The sequence below is a fragment of the Lepisosteus platostomus genome, chromosome 5, assembly GCF_059453375.1.
Source record: "Lepisosteus platostomus isolate fLepPlt1 chromosome 5, fLepPlt1.hap1, whole genome shotgun sequence".
Lineage (NCBI taxonomy): Eukaryota > Metazoa > Chordata > Actinopteri > Semionotiformes > Lepisosteidae > Lepisosteus > Lepisosteus platostomus.
In genome coordinates, this window is record NC_142615.1 from 48,050,045 (window position 1) to 48,071,291 (window position 21,247).

The following is a 21,247-nucleotide window of genomic DNA, read 5'->3' on the forward strand; positions in this document are numbered from 1 at the left end:
TACAGGACTGTATTCAGGACACCAGTCACTGGACACTGCCTGACACTTGCATGCAAATTTTATTAAGCTTTTGTATTGAACGTAATTGATTAACTTAATAATTATTTAAAGTTACATAACTTATCTAAATCGTCAGAGAGCTGTGACATTAATTTTTATCTGATTTCTTCCTGCCCCTGCAGCACCTGCAGCCCTGCTGTCTGTATCTGTGAGTTTCCACCAGTGAGACACAGAGCTGCTCCTGTCTCTCCTCTCCTCCGCACTGCTGGGAGTGTCTTCAGGGAGAGGAAACAGTGATGTGTCTCTGATATATATGGAGAAGACTGAAAGGGCCCTGTGTGATTGGCCATCCCGCCTGTGTGAGAGGTTCCTGCTGTCAGTCTGAAAAGGCAGTGCTGGGTGTGATTGGCGGGGCGGGGGGCTGTGTTGTTACTGGGGGTCTGGGGTGCGGAGCAGCAGCTCAGTTGCCCTGTGGTCTCAGGGTGAAGACAGGGGCCTCAGCTGCGCTCTGTCCTGATGACAATGGAGAGCTGCCTGTCCATCTTCTCTCTCGCTGTCCTGGTGCTGCACAGCTCAGCCAGTAAGTGACCAGTTTTCTCCTGTACAGACAGACAGACAGACAACAACTGGAATTAAATTAATTAGATGTTTTATGTAAATGGAGCAATAAGTGGGTTGAACAATTTTTGAATTTTTATTTAACATTCAGCTTTGTGGGTATTCATCAAAAATATTATAACCATATTTTATCTTGTTCTGTAAGTAAGGAAATATAATTAGTTGTGTCTAAATATAATTAGTTGCTTTTAATTTTTATTGGATTTTTTAAAAATATTCTTAAGATTTCTAAACATTATATAACAATAATGTTATAGATGGATAGAGCAGAAGCTGGCCATTATCACCCTCTATTGATAATTTGTGAAAACATGGAGCGTATAAAATCTTTAAAAAGTTATTTAACTTTCTTGTTACTGTAATAATAAACTTTATATATAAGTGATAATTTGAGTGATATGCTGTGACATGTGAAAAAAACTTCATTTACTCGAAAACAAAAAAAGTGTGAGCAATAAAAAATGTTTCTAGAATAATATCATATTATACAGGATGATTCAGAAATACCCTGGGTTGTTTATTGTTTTATTGTGTTCAATTCTGACTCCTCTGTATTGTCTTATTACAGGCTGGTGCATTAATAGAGATACACGTGTTTTTAAATAGTGAATTATTATTGAGACTGATATTAAATTATTACAGACTGATGTATTAATAGATATACAGTAAATGTGTTGTCACCACCTAAAGTGTTTATGCTAGAGAATTAAGACTGGAGTTTTAATGCTGCCATTATATCTTTGGTGTATTCAGACAGTCCAGGTTTCTATCGTTAAGTGTGATATTCAGTTGCTGTGAAAACAAGTAGTTCCTCTAGGCATTATAAGAATATGTGTTCCAATATGATAGGAAGTTATGAATGTGAATTCTTCATTTTAAAGACATACAATTTCATTTTGAAAATGTAAAACATTTTCAGTCATAGGACAATTAGCTCTTGTATTTTACAGTGTGAAAATAAAATTGATATAAGTATTACCTTGTTCATTTAGACCAGGTTTGCTTGTTTTCACATTGAAAAGGACAGGCTGATAAAGGTTACATTCTTTATTGCTTTATAAGCTACAAAATGAAAAACATTAACAAAATTGTGGAAATTCTTAGTATTGTAGATGTATTATTATTAACTGGGGTCTCATCAGAAACTGAGGTGTAATATTAATAATTTAACAACTACAAGACATTGTGGCATTACAGGAAGAATCAAAAAATGGTAGTTGTGTTTTGTGTTTATACAGGATTTGTCTATTATTTAACAGCTAAATAATTTAATTTGTGTTTTTAGGTTAGTTATCTAATGACAGGGTTTTTTTGTAAATTGTGAAGTTTTAATAAGAATGCTTTATTGTTTTTGACTACATTCGAAATCTGAAATTATTATCAAATGCAATTAAATAAGTATGAGTAATACAAATTAAATATTTAATTACATGTTATCATACAAATGCAATATTTAAAAATTAATTCGTAATCACAGGACTCAAGTTTAGATTTTTGAGCAGTTGCTCAGGACAACATCATAATTAATGTATCTGTGCCTATATGTTAAACCTGTCTGGTATTTTTGAAAAATGTTGTTCTTTAATATAATTTAATCTGATGATCATGTGTTAAGTTTTGATGTTGGCAGGTAAAGGCTAGAAAATCATTGTCAACAATTCACATACAGACAATGGGAATATACACCTCACACACATTTCAGTACAACATCTGAAGTACCTGTCAGCCTCTGACCACTGTTGTGACCACAGGTCCCACTAACACAGAAACACTGGTCCCAGGACATGGAAGCCACAGAGTTAGTACAGTGTCCAGTATAGTGACCACAGTCTCCTGGAACCCAGGACCAGCCATCTGAGGTTCTACAGTCATTACAGCCACTGCCCGCCGTAGTGACCACAGTATGCAGAAGTGCTTTTCTGTTTAATTTAAAACTCAGCTTTATGGATATTCCTTAAAATTATAATTGATTTTATTCTGGTCTTATAAATAATAAAAATAATAAAAATTTCACCTTGACAATTAATCATAATATTAATTCAGCTTATATGTTTTTTAAACTATTTTCTATTAATGCTGTATTAATAGTTTTATATGCAGTTATACACTATTACACACAACACAGACTAAGGATAATGTTTTTTAAGTACTAACATATAATTATTATAACTATTAATATTGTAGATATTTAGCAACCTTATCAAAAATGTTATACAACTTGACAATTCCTTATCTATTACCATAATAATAAAATACAAAATTTTGGCTGTAATTTGGGTCATGTGCTAGGACTTGTGGAAATTTTCCCATTTGCAAACAAAAAGGAATACAAATGTTTTAACAATAATACAACATCTTCAAAATATTAACCAAAGGTTGTTTATTTCATTGTGCTCAATTCTGCCTTCTCTAACACAGACAGGTGATCAGAGATAAAAGTATATTTAAGGCACATTTCCGATTAACAAATAATATTAGTAACTATTGCAGGTGAATGAGCTAATACAAATAAGAGTACTGAAGGTAAATGTATTAAAATATTTGTGATCCATGGTTATTTTTGAGAATGATTACAGTAGTTTTAGATACTATGGTAATTATATTGCAGAAGGATCTAACATTGTAACACGATTGAGGACAAGACATATAGTTGTGTTTATTTGTTATAACAGTCACATTCAGGTGGTAGGTATTTGTATTGCAGTGTGTTGTAGTTTTCTGACCTGAATCCATACTGGGTGCTTTTAGACAACAATGTCCAGTTTCAGTAACAACACAGGAGTCCTGAGGCAAATCTTGTAGTTTTTTCAACTTTAAACAAAAGTTTGGGATCTGTTCAGACTGGAGTTTTATTTGAGAAATGTGTCTATTATGTTGGAAGAAATGTGTATTTGACCCGGAAGTCCTTCATTTTGAAGAGAGAAAGGTTTAATTATTTTTCCATGTTTATTCTGAATTTGACTGATACTTCACAGCTAAATGAATTGTTGTTTGTAAGTCTTAGAAAACTAATGATAGGGATAATTTTTCTTACATTATGGAATTTAAAAAAAAGAGTAATAAAAACAACCTGTGCACTGTGATTCTAGAATATATTATTAAGTGCAACTATAATTCAATCTGTGAATTATGTACTAAGATCTTGAGAGGTAAAAGCTAAAACACATTGTTCACATATTTATCATGTAAGCATAGCAAAAAAATATATGAATAAAAAGTAGTATTTGAATGAATTGTAGCATATAGTGTGTAATGGAAAAAAAATATTTCACACTCCAAACTGAAGGTGATTGAAATTTAATCAAAAAGAACAAATCTAGTTACTGTAAATGTGCTCTGGACAGTAAGTATACACACTTCACGTACAGACTGGGCTGGGAGTGACTCGCATCAACAGCAACATTCCCTTGAGCGCTCACCCTGTCATTCAGACTGGGTCAGGACGTCTTTCAATTAAACCTTCAGTCTTTCATTCAGGCTCCCAGTCACACTAATCACCTCTTTATTTGAAACTGTTCAGAGCACCGAATCTCCATCATTAGAGCTAAGCCTTGTGAACCTAATGATCGCATTCCTCTCATAGTCAAGTTTATCACTCGGTTATTTTAATTTCTCACTACTCCTGCTCTTCGATCCCGAAATATTTTCGCTGTTTTAATTCTTTCCTTTTCCTCACTGACTCTCCAGCCTTTCTTTTCTTTATTTCAGCTGGGAGACAGGTGTCCCTCTTTATTTTTTCTTTCTGCTCACCTTTTTCATTCAGCCCAGCAGCCAGCATAATAATTCGATCTGTTACTCCCTGATCATTCAAACTCTGAAAGAGCTCAAAGTCCTTCACCTGGGTTTCAATTATATCTCCTCTGCAGATTTTCCAACTTTCTGCAGCATTACAATTCACATATTTCAGCACAAGTTGTGAAGCATCCATCTATTAAGAAAATAAGATTCTGTTTTGGATTTTATAACTTATTTTCAAAGTAGACTGTTGAAAAGACTTATTAGTGTTTAAATCTCTTACTTGATACAGACATGTGGTTAGTGCCCACTGCTAAGTACATGTGGGGCCTGAAACCCAGATACACCAGATACACCAAACCTGGTTTCAGTCATTCAGCCTTCTGACATCACAGCCACTGTCCATTGTACTGACCACAGCTTCCAGAAACACAGGAGCACAGTCATTACAGCCACTGACCACTGTACTGACCACAGCTTCCAGAAACCCAGGAGCACAGTCATTACAGCCACTGTCCACTGTACTAACCACAGCTTTTAGAAACACAGAACACCGTCATTATAGGTACTGTCCACTGTACTGACCACAGCTTCCAGAAACCCAGGAACACAGTCATTACAGCCACTGTCCACTATACTGACCACAGCTCCCAGAAACACAGGAACACAGTCTTTACAGCCACTGACCACTGTACTAACCACAGCTTTTAGAAACACATGAGCACAGTCTTTACAGCCACTGACCACTGTACTGTCCACAGTGGAACAGCCCTCTGCAGTCACACAGTGATATGGACAGAGAGATATATAACAGGATCTGGACACAGGTGTGTGGAGGGAGAGGTAAGATGGCTGCTGGTGGACTTCCTGTCACTCCACTGTCTCTTCCCCATGGGAGAGACTAGCAATCCAATCAAACAGGTAAAACAAAATAAAAATTCCAGGTGTATTTCTGAAATGTCTTAATATAAAAATATCCTGTAGACATGGTGATAGGGATTGTTTCTCTCTCTCTGCAGGCAGTGCTGATGTGAGGCTGGTGAATGGTGCCAGTCCCTGTGAGGGGACAGTGGAGGTGTATCATGGTGGAGAGTGGGGGACAGTTTATGACAATGGCTGGGATCTCAATGATGCTGCAGTGGTGTGCAGACAGCTGGGCTGTGGATCTGCTGTTTCAGCACCAGGAGGAGCTTACTTTGGACCAGGGTCTGGATCAGTCTTGCTGAGTGAGGTTTCCTGCAGAGTCTGCGCTGAGGGACTGTGGAAAAGATGAAGTGAAACAGTATAGCATTCCTCATGCCTATGATGCTGGAGTGAGGTGTTCAGGTAAGAGACACAGACTCTCTCCAGTCTCCAGCACTGAGGAGAATTAAAACTCCTCGATTTATCTAGAGTCCATCATCACAATCCATCTGTCCATCCTCCCATTCTTACTGCTCCTGTCCTGCTGAGAGCTGTGACAGCACCCCTCACAGTCACTGTGTCTTTTCTCCTTCTGGATTGTATTTCCTGCAGTGTGTAGAACAGATATTGAAAACTGTCTGAAACCCCCAACCCCACCTGTATGCTTTCTGTTAGGTTTTACAATTGACAAATAATGAGGCCAAAGGACAGTGTTTGATCATAAGGCTATAAATCTACAAATAAATTTACAGTATGTGATCGATAGATCTGTATAAACAAATTTATTCTTGGTCTTGATTTGAAAACTCCAGTTTGTCCTCATTGTAATTCATCAGGATCATTTTCACTTACAGTTCTGCTGTGTCTCTCTTACTTCTCCCTTTTCTCTATTTAAATTCAGATTCAAAGAGCTGTATTGATCAAAGAATTACAGCATTGACATTGAACATCAGTTGCTTTTCTCTGATATATTTACAAACATAACAACAATGACTGCATTCTGTGAGATTGAGTGAAACAAATTAGTTACAACAATATCTAAAAACTATAGAAATAAAAACTATAGAATAAAAACAATATGACTGATATGTATTCTCAAAATTTAATCTCTTACAAAGTAGAGGAGATCTCTCAGCTTCCTGGTCCATTTGGTAGTCAGTATTGATCCAAGGATCTCATCCACTGTTTCTTCAAGAAAGCTGGGATATCTGGTAACCTGTTCCATATTCCTACAATCCTTTAGCAAAGGTGCCCTCAGTTCTCAGTGTACATATGTAAACTTTTTTAAATACATAATGAATTCAATCACACTCTCAGAAAATAACTAAAAAATCTGATGTAACATCTCAGAAAATGTCCTTCTCCCTCTGTTCCATGTCTTCCAGGGTTCAGGTTTCAGAAAACAAAAACGCTTTGTAAGTTAGTGTCAAATCCAGAAACCAGCTGCTGTAAACAGGTAGCTCTTTGGATGATTACAAATACAGCCTTCATTTCCAAAGTAGTGTTTCATTATTTACAGAACACTAAAAACAACCCAAAAACAAAAAAAAAACACTAATGCTAAACATTTGAATGAGCATCTTCACATGAACTAATACAACAGGCAGTTAAGCTGCTTACCAGCTCTTTAATATCTTTCTCAAAAGTGATCAGTCCCTTCCTTCTGCTCCCATCTCATCAGGGTGAACTGCTTCCTGCTTTTAAATGTCACCTTACAGGTGACTGAGGATGGCAGATCAATCTTCAGGGGTTTGACAGAAATCACAATCTTGTCTTGTCTCCACATGCTCATCCCTTTACAAATTAGAAAATAATATGTAGGCACTGTGCCTGAAATAAGGTCACATACTGTATGCACCCTTCTGTAGCCAATATATACTGTAGATACATGAAGAATAATACTGTTTCTATTAATCTTAATAGAAGTGAGCTTCGGTAATTGAGCCTATACTTCCTCAGGGTCTATTTCTCTTTACTGTGTCTTGCCCTCAGCTAATGTGTGTTGTCATATTGTCCAGAGTGTCTGTCAGTGCCCAGGTCAGACAGTCCTGCTCTAGCAGTGCCAGACTGTGACAGTCCTGGTCTTGTCCAGAGTGTCTGTCAGTGCCCAGGTCAGACAGTCCTGCTCCAGCAGTGCCAGGCTGTGACAGTCCTGGTCTTGTCCAGAGTGTGTCAGTGCCCAGGTCAGACAGTCCTGCTCCAGCAGTGCCAGGCTGTGACAGTCCTGGTCTTGCCCAGAGTGTGTGTCAGTGCCCAGGTCTGACTGTCCTGTTCCAGCAGTGCCAGGCTGTGACAGTCCTGGTCTTGCCCAGAGTGTGTGTCAGTGCCCAGGTCTGACTGTCCTGTTCCAGCAGTGTCAGGCTGTGACAGTCCTGGTCTTGTCCTGAGTGTGTGTCAGTGCCCAGGTCAGACAGTCCTGCTCCAGCAGTGCCAGGCTGTGACAGTCCTGGTCTTGTCCATAGTGTCTGTCAGTGCCCAGGTCAGACAGTCCTGCTCTAGCAGTGCCAGACTGTGACAGTCCTGGTCTTGCCCAGAGTGTGTGTCAGTGCCCAGGTCAGGCAGTCCTGCTCCAGCAGTGTCAGGTTGTGACAGTCCTGGTCTTGTCTTGAGTGTGTGTCAGTGCCCAGGTCAGACAGTCCTGCTCTAGCAGTGCCAGACTGTGACAGTCCTGGTCTTGCCCAGAGTGTGTGTCAGTGCCCAGGTCTGACTGTCCTGCTCCAGCAGTGCCAGGCTGTGACAGTCCTGGTCTTGTCCAGAGTGTCTGTCAGTGCCCAGGTCGGACAGTCCTGCTCCAGCAGTGCCAGGCTGTGACAGTCCTGGTCTTGCCCAGAGTCTGTGTCAGTGCCCAGGTCAGACAGTCCTGCTCCAGCAGTGCTAGGCTATGACAGTACTGGTCTTGTCCAGAGTATCTGTTAGTGCCCAGGTCAGACAGTCCTGCTCCAGTAATGCCAGGCTGTGAAAGTCCTAGTCTTGTCCTGAGTGTCTGTCAGTGCCCAGGTCAGACAGTCCTGCTCCAGCAGTGTCAGGTTGTGACAGCCCTGGTCTTGTCCAGAGTGTGTGTCAGTGTCCAGGTCAGACAGTCCTGCTCCAGCAGTGCCAGGCTGTGACAGTCCTGGTCATCTCCAGAGTATCTGTCAGTGCCCAGGTCAGACTGTCCTGCTCCAGCAGTGCCAGGATGTGAGATCTCTGTTCCTTGGGTTTATAACGCCTGGAGTAACGCTGCTCTTCTTTTGTGAATTAGATGATAATGATCAGCCATTTCTTCTGTAGTTATTAATTTCATACCTCTGGCTCCACTGAATTGGAAGAAGCAGAATTCATGGATGGATTTGTTATCAGTTTCTGTTTTGATTGATTTCACAGCAGTCGGTGTGCAACATGTAGCACTACTGTCAGCGCTGTAGTAATAGTTATGGGCATGTTGAGCAGCTGGAATGATAGTGATAATTTGGGTATTTTGTAATGTTCTACAGACTGATCAATTTGGTGTCTGTGAGTTTTATTTGCCCCAGTGTACAGCTAATAATGCACTGAGTTTCTTCAGAGACACAGTTTAGAGAACAGGTGGAGGTGGAGGTGGAGATTGGTGATTTAGCCTCTTTGATCTTAATATACATCTAAAATTATTTGATTAACATATATCTACATTATTTCTGGAAGAAATTAATCAATTTTACATTCAGTTAAAACATTCAGCCACAAAATATTTTTTGGTTTAACTATTTGACGTTGACCTTTCAGATTTTCTTCCAACACTCCTCTCTTTCATTTAATTTTTATATCCTATTATCTATTTTCTTATTGAAAGCACTTTGCATTATTGTACAATTGATTGTAATAGTATATGCATTTATAAAATGTAATTTTCTACGCCTAATCATAGGTGTAAATCTATTTATGAATGGAACAATAAGAAGTCAAGATTTAAATTGAGAATCTATGATATCTATTTTTCACATGAAGGTAATTTATTTTCATAGGGTAGTAAGTTTAATTCTCACAGGCACCAGGTTCAGCGACAGTGAGCAATGAGCTGCACTATGAGAGATTACCTGCTCAGACTGACTGCCTGTAGTTCTCTATTGCAGGTTTCCTGAGGCTGGTGAATGGACACAGTCTCTGCTCTGGGAGAGTGGAGGTGAATCTCAAGAACACCTGGACCTCAGTGTGCGACTCTGACTTTGACTGGCAGGGTGCAGAGGTTGTCTGTCGGGAGCTGGACTGTGGGGCTCCTTCAGTGATACACAGAGGGGCTCATTTCGGACAGGGCCAGGGTCCAGTTGGGTCAGAGGAGTTCCAGTGTAAAGGACAAGAGTCCAAGCTACAGCACTGCCCCACTGCAGCCAGGCCAGAGCAGAGTTGCTCCCAGAACAGAGCTGTGGGTCTGACTTGTACAGGTAAGAGAGTCACACTGTTTTCACTCATGGAAACAATCGTTATAGAGTCGTAAATTATACATATTGTGATTGGGTGATCTCTGTTGTAGACTGAGTGATCTCCAGGGGAGAGTGGGTGATCTCCTGAGGAGTGTCGAGTGGGGCAGCATGCAATCGGCAGGTTCTAGGCAGGGTCCCAAGCACACACCCCACACACCAGACTTAATTTAAAACATGATTTGTTAGCTGGAACTTACAGTATATGACCTGGACCGGGCACACTAGACATAGGAGCTTGTTGTTTTTGAGGATGTTGTCATTTTTGCGGATAACCAGGGTGTAGCAGAGGGGAGTGTGAGTGACCGTAGGACAGTCCCTGTGGCTGTGTCGGTGTTCCCATCAGCGCCCGGTGTGGAAACTGCTAGGGGAAGAAAATAACACAGGTGGTTTAGTGTAACAACTGAGGGGATGGTGCTTTCTGCCTGGGCTGTTTTGTGAAACGTGTATCTACAGCCTGTGCAATGGTGAAAACTGCCCTTCAGCCTTGAGGCTGGGAAAACGAATCAGCCTAGGCTGTGCCAAAGCCTGTTTTAATAGCAGCAGCCTACCCTTCAGCCCTCAGACTGTGTGGGAAAAAAAGTACAGTTAGCAGGTAGTAGGTAGATTTTTCAATTGTAACAAAGCTCCTCACCAATGAAGCTAGGAAAAGTAAGGTAAACAGCCAGTGTGATGGCAAGGACTGTTACAGAAATATCAACGCTATTCTTCAGGCCTAAGACTGGAATTGTAGGGATAAAAATATAAGTGAAAACCTTCATCTTGGGGACGGTTTATTAATACTTTATTTCAATATGTGCCAGGCTTAGGCAATTATTGGGGAATTTTTCTGTCTTCTCCAAGTCCTTCCTGGTTTTATGTGGCCTAGAGCAGGGTGCTAATTGTCTCCTATGAGCTGCACATCGTTATCTTATGTATGGGGAAAACTTGGAAAAATGAGTCCCCAGGGAAAGTAGCACCCTTTGAGGAAACAATCACTTATGGCATCACAATATCTGTTCTTATTCTATGCCTGCTATTGGTTTTTCAATCACTATGTGCTGGATCTTATAGTTTTTTTCACTGTATTGGTACTTTAATTTGTTGTATTTCTTGTGGCCTGCTGTGGTGTCATGCTGGTGAAGTTCTCTCCTATCTGCAGGATACACAGGGTTCAGGCTGGCGAACGGCTTTGACTCCTGCTCTGGCCGAGTGGAGTTACAGTGGCTCTTCAAGGACTGGGGGACAGTGTGTGACCTGTACTGGGATCTGAGAGATGCCAGGGCTCTCTGCCAGCAGCTGGACTGTGGAGAGGCTGTAGCAGCACCAGGACAGGCCTGTTTGGACAGGGCAGTGGACCAGTATGGGCTGATGTGTTTGAGTGCCGGGGCAATGAGAGCCGTCTCTCACACTGCGCTGTCTCTTCATGGGGGAGAGCAGTGTGCTCTCATGGACAGGACGCAGGAGTCATCTCTGGTGAGAATGCTGTGATAAATGCTGTGATAATCGTGTGATAAAACACAGTGACACTCCCTCTGCTTACACACAGCAGCACACTCTTTTCATGATTGACTGAATATCTGCTCTGTTACACACTGCCAGTTATGTAAGAGATGGAAAGATGAAAACACATATTCCTTAAAACGTGAGTGTGTTTTAAACATGTCATATCTATCTCAAATATTCCCTCAAGGGGTTATTAGATTGTCATTTTCTTTCTGATGGAGAGATACACAAATAAACTGAGGACTAAAAATCAGTTTTATATTTATATTGATTTCACTGATGGTTCTAAAAGATGAAAGAAAGTTATTTAACTCAGTATCCTGTAATTAACATCTGACCTGCTTAATTAGTTTAATTAATAGAGCCCAACTGAACAGGAGCCTGAAAAGAAAGTGAGTCTCAGAAAGTCAAGGTTTACAGATGTTATGTACACCTGAACCCCACACACAGCTGACACTCCACTGGTGAAACATCACTCCTGTGGACAGAAATGAGCTGCTTCCTTCTCTTTTACAGACTCAAATATGACCAGAGATTCACCTGGAGCAGGTAAAGAGAGGATGAGGACTGTCTTAATCACATCAGTGCTGATTTAATTCTAGTTTCATTTCTTGTGCTTAATTGTACCTCTCATACACGGTTCACAGTCTGATTTCTCTCTCTCTGTTTGTTTCACAGGTTTTCCTTCTTCAGCTGTTCCCTCTTCCAAAACACCAGGTATGAATTAGCCCCTGTTCTGTATCTCCAGGGCTCTCAGTGTGTGTTGATGTCTCTGTTGCTAAGTGGAATCCCAGATCAGTCTGTGAGGCAACAGCTGCGTGTGTGCAGTTTTTTTCTGTGTGTCACAAACACACTCGGGTCTTTGGGATCTATGGTAAACACATCTATCTGAATAATGCAATTTGTCACCGGTGGAGCTATTGTCTCTGTGCCCAGCAGTGGGTCAGAAAAGTAACTTATCTGGTATACTGCTTATGAACAATCTGTTACAATAAGTGTATATACTGTATTAAATTAATCAAAAGTCAAGAAACACTGTACTTTGACTGTATCTGCTGTGCCTAGTGGGCTGAGCTAATCTTCAACTTGTAATAGCAGGTCATGGTGATCTCTTAGAACTCCTGATCTCTGACCCCTGACCTCTAATTCTCTGCTCCTAGATCAGCTGTCCCTCAGGCTGGTTGGGGCAGGAGTTGACTGTGCTGGGAGGCTGGAGGCTTATCACAATGGCTCCTGGGGGACAGTCTGCGATGACTCCTGGGACCAGGCAGACTCTCAGGTGGTATGCAGGCAGCTCCAGTGTGGGGCGGCCCTCAGTGCTCCAGTGCCATCCTCCTTCAGCCAGGGAACTGGTCCCATCTGGCTGGATGAGGTAGGCTGTCTGGGGAATGAGTCGTCCCTGGGGGAGTGTTCCTCAGCATGGTGGGGACAGCATGACTGTGGACACAAGGAGGATGTGAGAATCCTGTGTTCAGGTAGGGGAGATAATTAAAATTACAATGATTCATATTCTTTAATCCCACATTGTGGATAAGGCTTTCATTTAGAGTGCCTAGATGTGTTTGATTTGTGAGGATGTGAGAATATTGTGTTCAGTAAGTTAACTAAATAAAATAATCCACATACTGGAATTCCACATTGTGGATATGGTTTGCATCTGGAGTGCTTAAATACATCTTGTTGAGGAAAAGACTGAGCTGGATGCAGAATTAATTTTAAAATAAATATTTATATTGATGAGTTCAGGTGGGTAGCTGCATCAGCATGCGTAGACTGCAAAGGAACAAGTAATAGGTTTATTCCATGCTGAAAAAAAGAAGAGAGAAAACACAACGTTTCAGCCGTGGAGCCTTCTTCAGGTGTTTATATTGATGATACAGCTGGGAATGCACATATTCACATCCCAGCGAAAATAAATAAAGAGAGAAAGAAACTCTGGCACTCAAGATAAATTCCCCTCCACTAGTGAATGGAGATATTCATCTCAGTCCTCCAGTAAACTCTAGGGTCCAAACTTTAAACTTCTCACATCAATAAGACCTGTTGTTTGTTTGGGTGTATTTGTCTTGGGCATTATATTTCATGATTTTCTGCCTCAAATGTTTCATTTTGATTCGTTCCAAGAATCTTCCTGTCAGATCCTGATGAACCACTTGGTGTTAAATGTCACCCTGAGCCACGTTTTCTCCACTCACAGCGCAGCACCACTCACCCTGAACCACACATTCTACTTTCATGTCTCAATCTCTTAGTTGTGCTCCTGCTGAATAGCCAAGCTGATCAGAATGACGTTTAGGATCAGAACCTGATCATGTAATGGGATTTTAAAGCTCTGTGTGATGCACTGTCCAGATTCTGAATGAACAGCACCACACACACCTGTCACCTTCATGTCAACTGTGTTATTATACAGCTGTCCTTGTTTCATTACGTGAGTCAGTTATAACTGGATTAGCACAGGAAATGAGACTGATTGCTGTTCACATTGTTTGTTGTTTTTTTTCTTATCAGTTCAGAATGAAACATTGGGCTGTCTTGTCAAGGTTTGTTGCCTTTGACTTTCCCTGCTGTCTTGACAGATCACACTCTCCTGAGACTGTCTGCAGGCTGTTCAGGACAGGCAGAGGTTTACTACAACGGCACCTGGGGCAGCATCTGTGCCAACAGCATGACAGACTCCACAGTTGCAGTGATCTGTGAACAGCTGGGCTGTGGAGACAAGGGCACCGTCAGAGAGACAAACTCCAGGCTGAGCCCTGATCCCAAATGGCTGGACTTTGTCTCCTGTCGCAAACATGACTCCACCCTGTGGCAGTGTCCCTCCTCCCCCTGGGGTCAGAATGACTGCACAGATCGGGAAGTGGCTGAGATCACCTGCTCAGGTACAGAGGGAAGAGTAATGCTCTGTGAATTCTTGTTTTGCCATATTTAAAACAGACAAAAGCTTTAAACTGAATTCTTAGTAATTTATATCCAAACATGTATAAAATGAAATAATTATTATTAATCTTTGAAGGTCCTAGAAAAGAAGCTGACAGAAGCACTCCAGCCCCTCAGGAAGAGCAGCCTCAGCAGCACTGCCCAGGTGAGTTCAGTGTGTAAAACAGTCAGAGACACTGCAGCCCTGAGCTGAGGAACAGTAACCATACAGCTCTCTTCTAGAGCCACTCAATACCTCACTAACCTCTACTACAGTCACTGAGCTGAAGACACTCAGTAAGCTCTCTGCTCTCGTCTACAGTCACAGATCTAATGACACTCAGTAACCTCACTGCTCTCTTCTACAGTCACAGATCTGATGACACTCGGTAAACTTTCTGTTGACTTTCAGTCCCACTGGCTCTGCGCCTGGCTGGAGGCACTAACTGCTCTGGTCGGGTGGAGCTGCGGTACGAGGGCTCCTGGGGGACAGTCTGTGATGACTCCTGGGACCTGCAGGATGCCCAGGTGGTCTGCAGACAGCTGGGCTGTGGGGATGCAATGAGCGCAGAGATAGAGGCCTCATTCGGACCAGGGAGTGGCACCATCTGGCTGGACGAGGTGAACTGCACAGGCAGTGAGCTTCACCTGTGGGACTGCTGTCACTCTGGACTGAATCAGAGCGACTGTCTACACAAGGAGGATGCAGGGGTTACCTGTACAGGTGAGGAGAGTCTTAGAACTGTAGATGAACAAGGTAGCAGATCAATGGAGAAGTTAGACTTATGTTACCCATACTCTATCACTGCTTAATATCTAACTGAACCAACTAAGATCATCAGTCACAAGATTGGGATGTTTTGTAGCCCTGTGTATGTGAACAACACTAGGCTTTAATTCCGAACAAGACACCATTCATCCAGCAATCCTAGATTTGACCTCAAGGAACAAATGTAAAGATTTTCTTTTTAAGACCACTGTGGATTCAACCTGCTGTAAAACCAAAGGCAAAATAATGACAGTTCTCCTATCTCTTTTACAGGTTTGTCAGAGACAACAGCCAGTCCAGCAACAGCTACAGGTGAACAGAAATCTTCCTTGTCATTGATAACTCCTGTCTTTCTGTCTCTTCAGATTCCCAGTGTATCTGTAGTGTCTCCTCTCCTCTCTCAGGGTGAAGATCAGTGTCTCTTCAGATTCCCAGTGTAGCTGTAGTGTCTCCTCTCCTCCCTCATAGTGAAGATCAGTGTCTCTTCAGATTCCCAGTTTTGTTGTAATGTCTCCTCTCCTCTCTCAGGGTGAAGATCAGTGTTTTCAGATTCCCAGTGTAGATCTTGTGCTAGTGTCCTCTCTTTCCTTACTGATTTAGTGACAGTCCTGATGGGTTAGATTGGGAATCCTTAACTATTCTTCGGTGATCTTGGATTAACCCTGAAGCCATGATAGCCACATATCGGAACAGGAGGAGAACAGGACATGTGTCGAAGTGTATATGAGCCCAAGAGCACCTCTCCTGATCCCTGTTCATCCATTTTCTCCCCCTCTCTCAGGCAGAACCAGGACAACAACCCAGACACAGCCACTGGGAGGCCTGTCTGCCTCGCCCCTGGTCCTCCTGCTGCTGGGGGCTCTGCTCTTCGTGGTGCTGGCCCTGTTAGTGGGGCAGCTGATCCAGAACAGGAATCTGAGGAAAGGTAGGGAGGGAATTCTCCATCCACATAGTGACCTCTAGTGGTCAGTTCTGTCACTCACATGGAACTTATATTTACATAATTACCTTGAGGAATAAACCTGGTAGAGAAAACCATTTAAAGTTTAAAAAAGATTATCAACAATTACAGATGGAGATATCAGGAAATTTGCAAATCCAGAAGCATAACATTTATGTGCTGTAATGTCCAAAGAAGGTTTAGTAGTCAATGTCTTGCACTCCTCTCCCTGTATGTTAACCCTGAGTGTCTGTTTTCTCACACAGCCCTATCTAAGGGAGCACTCGCCCCCTATCATGATGCCGTTTATGAGGAAATAGAGTACAAACTGGCCAGAGAGGGAACCTACAGCGCCCCCAGGAGAGGTGAGTGGAGAGAGTCTTCAGGAGTGATTAGTCTCCATCTTCTGAGGAAGATCTGAGGACTTAACACTTGTAGAAAATCTCACCATACTGGTTTTAAATCTGTAGAGTTTTCTTTCTCAACTGCTGTCAAAGTAAGTGAAGGAAAGCATCATAAACTCTGTGTTTCTGTTGACAACCTGGCTTCTCTCCCAGTAAGAGACAGTGCTGACTGACTATAGGATTTTTTTTTCTCAACTGGTGTCAAAGTAACTGACACCACAGTTCACAGTTCCTGATCTGCCTTATACACACAAACTCTGAGATACTGTTCACACCCTGGCTTCTTCCACAGCCAGTTGAAGACAATGAGTCTGCTGTCTGACTGCAGGTAATATTGATCTGTCCTCCTGTTCACAGGGAGATTCCTCTCTGACGAGCTGCCCTCTGGATACGATGATGTGGAGGACAGTGAGGGAGACCCAGTACCAGGTGAGGGGAGATGGAGTCAGGGGGCTCAGTGTGGGAGTGAGGAGGTCTTCAGTCCAGTACTCACTCTCACCTCAAACCAGGCTGACATTTAGAGAACTTATGTAGAAAATCCTGAATTATATAAATATAACCACACGTGTTTCTTCAGTGTTGCCTCACAATAGCCTTATCTCAGCAAATCATAGATGCCGAGCAAAACTAGACCTGGTCAATACTGGGGTGCTCTCATTGGTTTTGATAGAAAAGGAGACTGCGGAACAGCATGCTGTAAAAACGGCCTTTCAGATCAGATTAATCAGCGACCCTAGAGTTTTGGCTTAACTATACACCACAAAACATTTAAAATCACACTTTCCAATTACTTTGCAGCTCTATGGTCAAAGTAAGTCTGAGTCCTGAAGTGTAAATTCTCTGTCTCTCTGTGTGGTTCAGGAGACTCGATAACCTCTCTGAAAGAAGAGATCCCAGAGTACTATGATGATGCTGTAACTGTACCTCAGAGTCCAGATGCCTTGTCTGGTGGGTTATTTCAGTCCAATCACATGGGGAAACTCTGCACCAATCCCACAGAGTCTGAATCTCTCTACTCTTTCTTGGATCTAAGCCTCTGAATACGGAGTCTGTACTATTCTGTACCAGTTACATGAATCTGACTCTCTCTCTGTGATCTCAGCCCTGCACACTCAGTCTGGGTCACTGCTGCCAGTGTCCGGCTACTCTTCAGTATCTCATAGGATTCACATCACCACCCTCTCTGTCCAAATACAGCCAAACTTTCTCTGCCCTGTTTTCCTTCAACATCTTATTTGAAAATCTAGGAATTGTTTTACATTTATTACAGTTGTGAATAGGACTGGAAATCAGGTTCCCCCTGATCTCCTGTACTTAGAGCCTGGAGTTTTAGATCCTGTGTGATGTTCAGTTAATCAGTGTGTTCTGATGAGCTCCAGCAGTCCTGTGCTCTAGATAACTCAGTGTGCTGATGTGTGACAGTGAAGCTGTGCTCTGTGTGCTTTAGGAAAGCTGATGTCCTCTGTGAAAGAAGAGGCCCCTGAGTACTATGATGATGCCATCACTGTGCCCCATAGTCCAGACACTGTGTCAGGTGAGTTATTATAAATAAGACTAAGGAGTACCACCTGTACCAGCCCACAGTAGCCTTTGTCATTAGAAATTAGTCTCAACCTAATTTCATATCTGCAAATAAACACTACCTAGAAGAGAAAAGGTCTCTGACAGGCCAGTCTGTGTCAGAATGACAGAGCCATTACTGACCTGCTCTTCTGTTCACAGGGAGACTCCTCTCTGATGAGACACCCTCTGGATACAGTGATGTGTTTAGCAGTGAGGAAGACCCCACTTCAGGTAAAAGGGGCTACAGCCAGGGGGCTCGGTGTGGGTTAGGTAGTTCAGGGATGGGAAAGATAACCTCCAGTAATCCATCTCTGTTGCACTCTCATCCAAGACAGGGGGGAATCAGGCATTTTGCAGTAGCGGTAGCTTCACTCTGTCATGTCCTACAAGGATCAATAACAGCCAATAAAGACTGAGAGACCTGAATTGTACAAAGTTAGATCACAAAGATCACAGTCACTGAAACCCACCTACTGACACACCTAGCCAATCAGATTTAAATTGATTTAAATTGATCAGCAGCTGATTAATGATGAGTGAATGAGGTCTGGGCAGAACAAAGCTTTAGATTCCCCAAGACCAGGAATTCTGTTCTCTGACTGCAGAGAGAATTACTAGGCTCAGAAATTACTAGGTCTTCCTCACTGTGGTTTTAGAGCATTGATACTTCATAAGTATAAGTGAATTCTACACTGAATCATCAATTCTCCCAAAAAGATACAATTTAATTAAAAAAACCTATTAAACGCTTTTGAGTACAATATTGTTACATCTATTCTGTATACTATAACTGTTAGTCCACTAATAGCCATTGATATCAAAGCAGAGTACTTCTCAGATACAGTATGTTCTGTTATGCTTATTGTTTGTTATGCAAATTATGATTATATAAATAAATTGTATATTGTCTGGTTAGAATACATGTGTGAGACTATAGATTATTATGTTTGATTAGTTTCTAAAAGTCTACAAGTACTCTCAAAATATACTGCTATAATTTCTTATTTAAAATATTTATTTAAATTAAAATCCCCATTCACTACACTATTGTGACTATGTAAGTGTTTTAAAAAATCTAGGTACACCTGGGTAATGTCATCAATTCCAATTCCAATTACAGTACATGGCTAGTGGCTGCAAAGCAAGGAGATGTTTGCTGAGGTGTGAGATTCAGAGATCAAAGCAACCATAAAGTTCTGGGTAAATGATTGTCAATCAACTGTCCAGGAATGGTAGAAGGCGAGAGCTACTTCTTGCTTCTACTACTTGTCCAGATCAACTGGAAAGACCAGACTGGAGTTTAGTCTTTGAACCTCATAAAGAGAGCTTGCCTTTCTGTTGTTTTTAGAAACTTTTATTTCTTTTTTATATAATCCCTTAGTTAAAAAGTGCCTCTCCTGGCTAGTGGGAGCATCTTTAGAACAGGGAGATAGGTTCCCATTCATTTTGTAGCAATTGGGTTCACAAAGAAAGAGATTTAACTGTAGGTTGTAATGTCTTTGGTTTAGAAGGTTTGGTTTATCTCTTTCTTTTATGTAGGTGTTCTGTAAAAGCTGAATACTTGGTAGCAGTTTGAGGATTTTCTGGGTGTTTAGGATGTAGGTGTCTAAAACACCTTGTTAGCAAATTTGTAATTGCGTGTTGTATGTTTATGTTGTGTGTAGTGTTGTTAACAAATATTTAACTAATTGTCTCAACTATTACTTTTTTTCAATAAAGCTGTTCCAAAGAACAAATCTCTTATGTGCCTTTAACTATACCAAATGCTTGGGTATATTCTTGGCAAAATCTTTAAAAGTTGGGGGTTATGATTAATTTATTTTTTAATTTATCTACTCAGTCATTTTTTATATTCACAATTTTCATAATCCTAATATGTAACAATATTATTTCAATAACTGGCTCATTTGACAAATCATGAGTCTGTCTCTCTGTCAGGTGTCCTCCAGCCTGGCCCTGGAGTGGACAGGGTCCTGCCCACACTGCCCTCTGAAGAAGGAGCCCCTGCCCCTGATAGGACTGACTACGATGATGTTGGGGATGACTCTCAGGGAGAGGATGGGCGCTGTGAGACTGACAGGGCTGTCTGGGAGAACCTCCTCCAGCAGGTCTAGACACAGAAGAGCTTCACCAACAGAGTCACACAGTCTTAAAACAGTTCTGAGCACTGAGACTGTCTGTGACCTGAGTCCACTTCACTCCACTGCTTCCACACTAGCACTGTCTGTCACCTGAGAGCTCTGACCAGTGAGTCACTGTGCTCATTGACTTTGTCTACAGGACCTGCAGTTTGTGTTTTAAAACAGGGAGACCTTAAAGTTCCCTATTCCATTCAGTCTTTTTTCTTGTACAATATGATATGTTTCTGAAATAAAACTATTAATTGATATAGAATTCTGAATGTAACATTTCTGATGTGCAGAAATGTATATACATTTTCTTAACATTTCCTTTTTAAAAATAAACTTTTTAAAACCATTTTGTCATTCATTTGTAATTTCTTAATTTTGTACAATTAAAGACTTTTAATTAAATATATAAGGAACCTTTGGCCACTCACAATGATAAAATCAACCCCAGAAGGAGAGAATGCCTAAATGTTTGTGATCAATTCATAAGTATGATTTAATCCACACAAGGAACAAAAGGCACTGTCGACAGAGCCAGATACAACACAACCAAAGAGACAACCTGGCTGTTATTTACATTCCCTTCAAATCAAAAGGTTAAGGTAGATAGAAACTTTATTGATCCCATGAGAAGAAATTGCATCTATCTATCTAAGACTCCTTGTCCTGCCTTCAGGAGCTGCTCAATTTAAAACGCAGCATCCCACAGCACTAGAGACACCCCAATATTCACTTTATACTGCACCTCAAACCATAGGTATTTTATAGCACCCAGATTGACCAGTACAGAGCACTAGATACAGTAAAACATCTTCATATTTGAAAGAAATGTGAGTGTTTTGCACATTTCAAGCTACACCAAGTAAACATTTGAGTACCTAAGTCAATATCACCTGGACTGATCAATAATGACCAACATCAGCAACTTCCAAGAAAATCATTTCCACTCATTGAATTTGATCTTCATACTCATCCTGCATTCTCAGCTATAATACTTCAAAATTACACTGCAGATTTGGTGGAAAACTTCACAAATCTGTACAATTGTATTTTAATATCTTGGTATATGTACCTTCATTTTAATATACATGTAAGCATAAATGCTGTTCAGTATATTGTACTTTTGTTGTACTTTTTAAAACATTTTACCTGAGGACGCAAGGGGACTGTTATATCTTGTGATAGATGCAAGACACCTGTAAAAGAAGGTGAATTTTTAATAAAATTGGTGATTAAAAGAAAACCACAACTTGTATGATATTATCCCTCGATATCGAAGATCAATTGAAGGATTTGAAGAAACTATCAAAGAAACAACAGCAATAGCAGATGATTTGGGTTTTGAACCA

The 21,247-nt window shown here is 41.1% G+C and overlaps 1 protein-coding gene across 1 annotated transcript; it reads left to right on the forward strand.

The window, feature by feature from the left end:
• Positions 1-522: 522 nt before the first annotated feature.
• On the forward strand, positions 523-20,208 carry LOC148668111 (scavenger receptor cysteine-rich type 1 protein M130-like). Its single transcript, XM_088630991.1, has 13 exons — positions 523-580; positions 9,345-9,653; positions 10,831-10,974; positions 12,335-12,649; positions 13,754-14,056; positions 14,506-14,817; positions 15,644-15,787; positions 16,069-16,167; positions 16,564-16,635; positions 17,068-17,154; positions 17,654-17,740; positions 17,929-18,000; positions 19,708-20,208. The coding sequence occupies exons 1-13, from the start codon at positions 523-525 to the stop codon at positions 19,881-19,883; spliced, it is 2,178 nt and encodes a 725-aa protein (XP_088487117.1). The 3' UTR covers positions 19,884-20,208.
• The last annotated feature ends 1,039 nt before the right edge of the window (positions 20,209-21,247 follow it).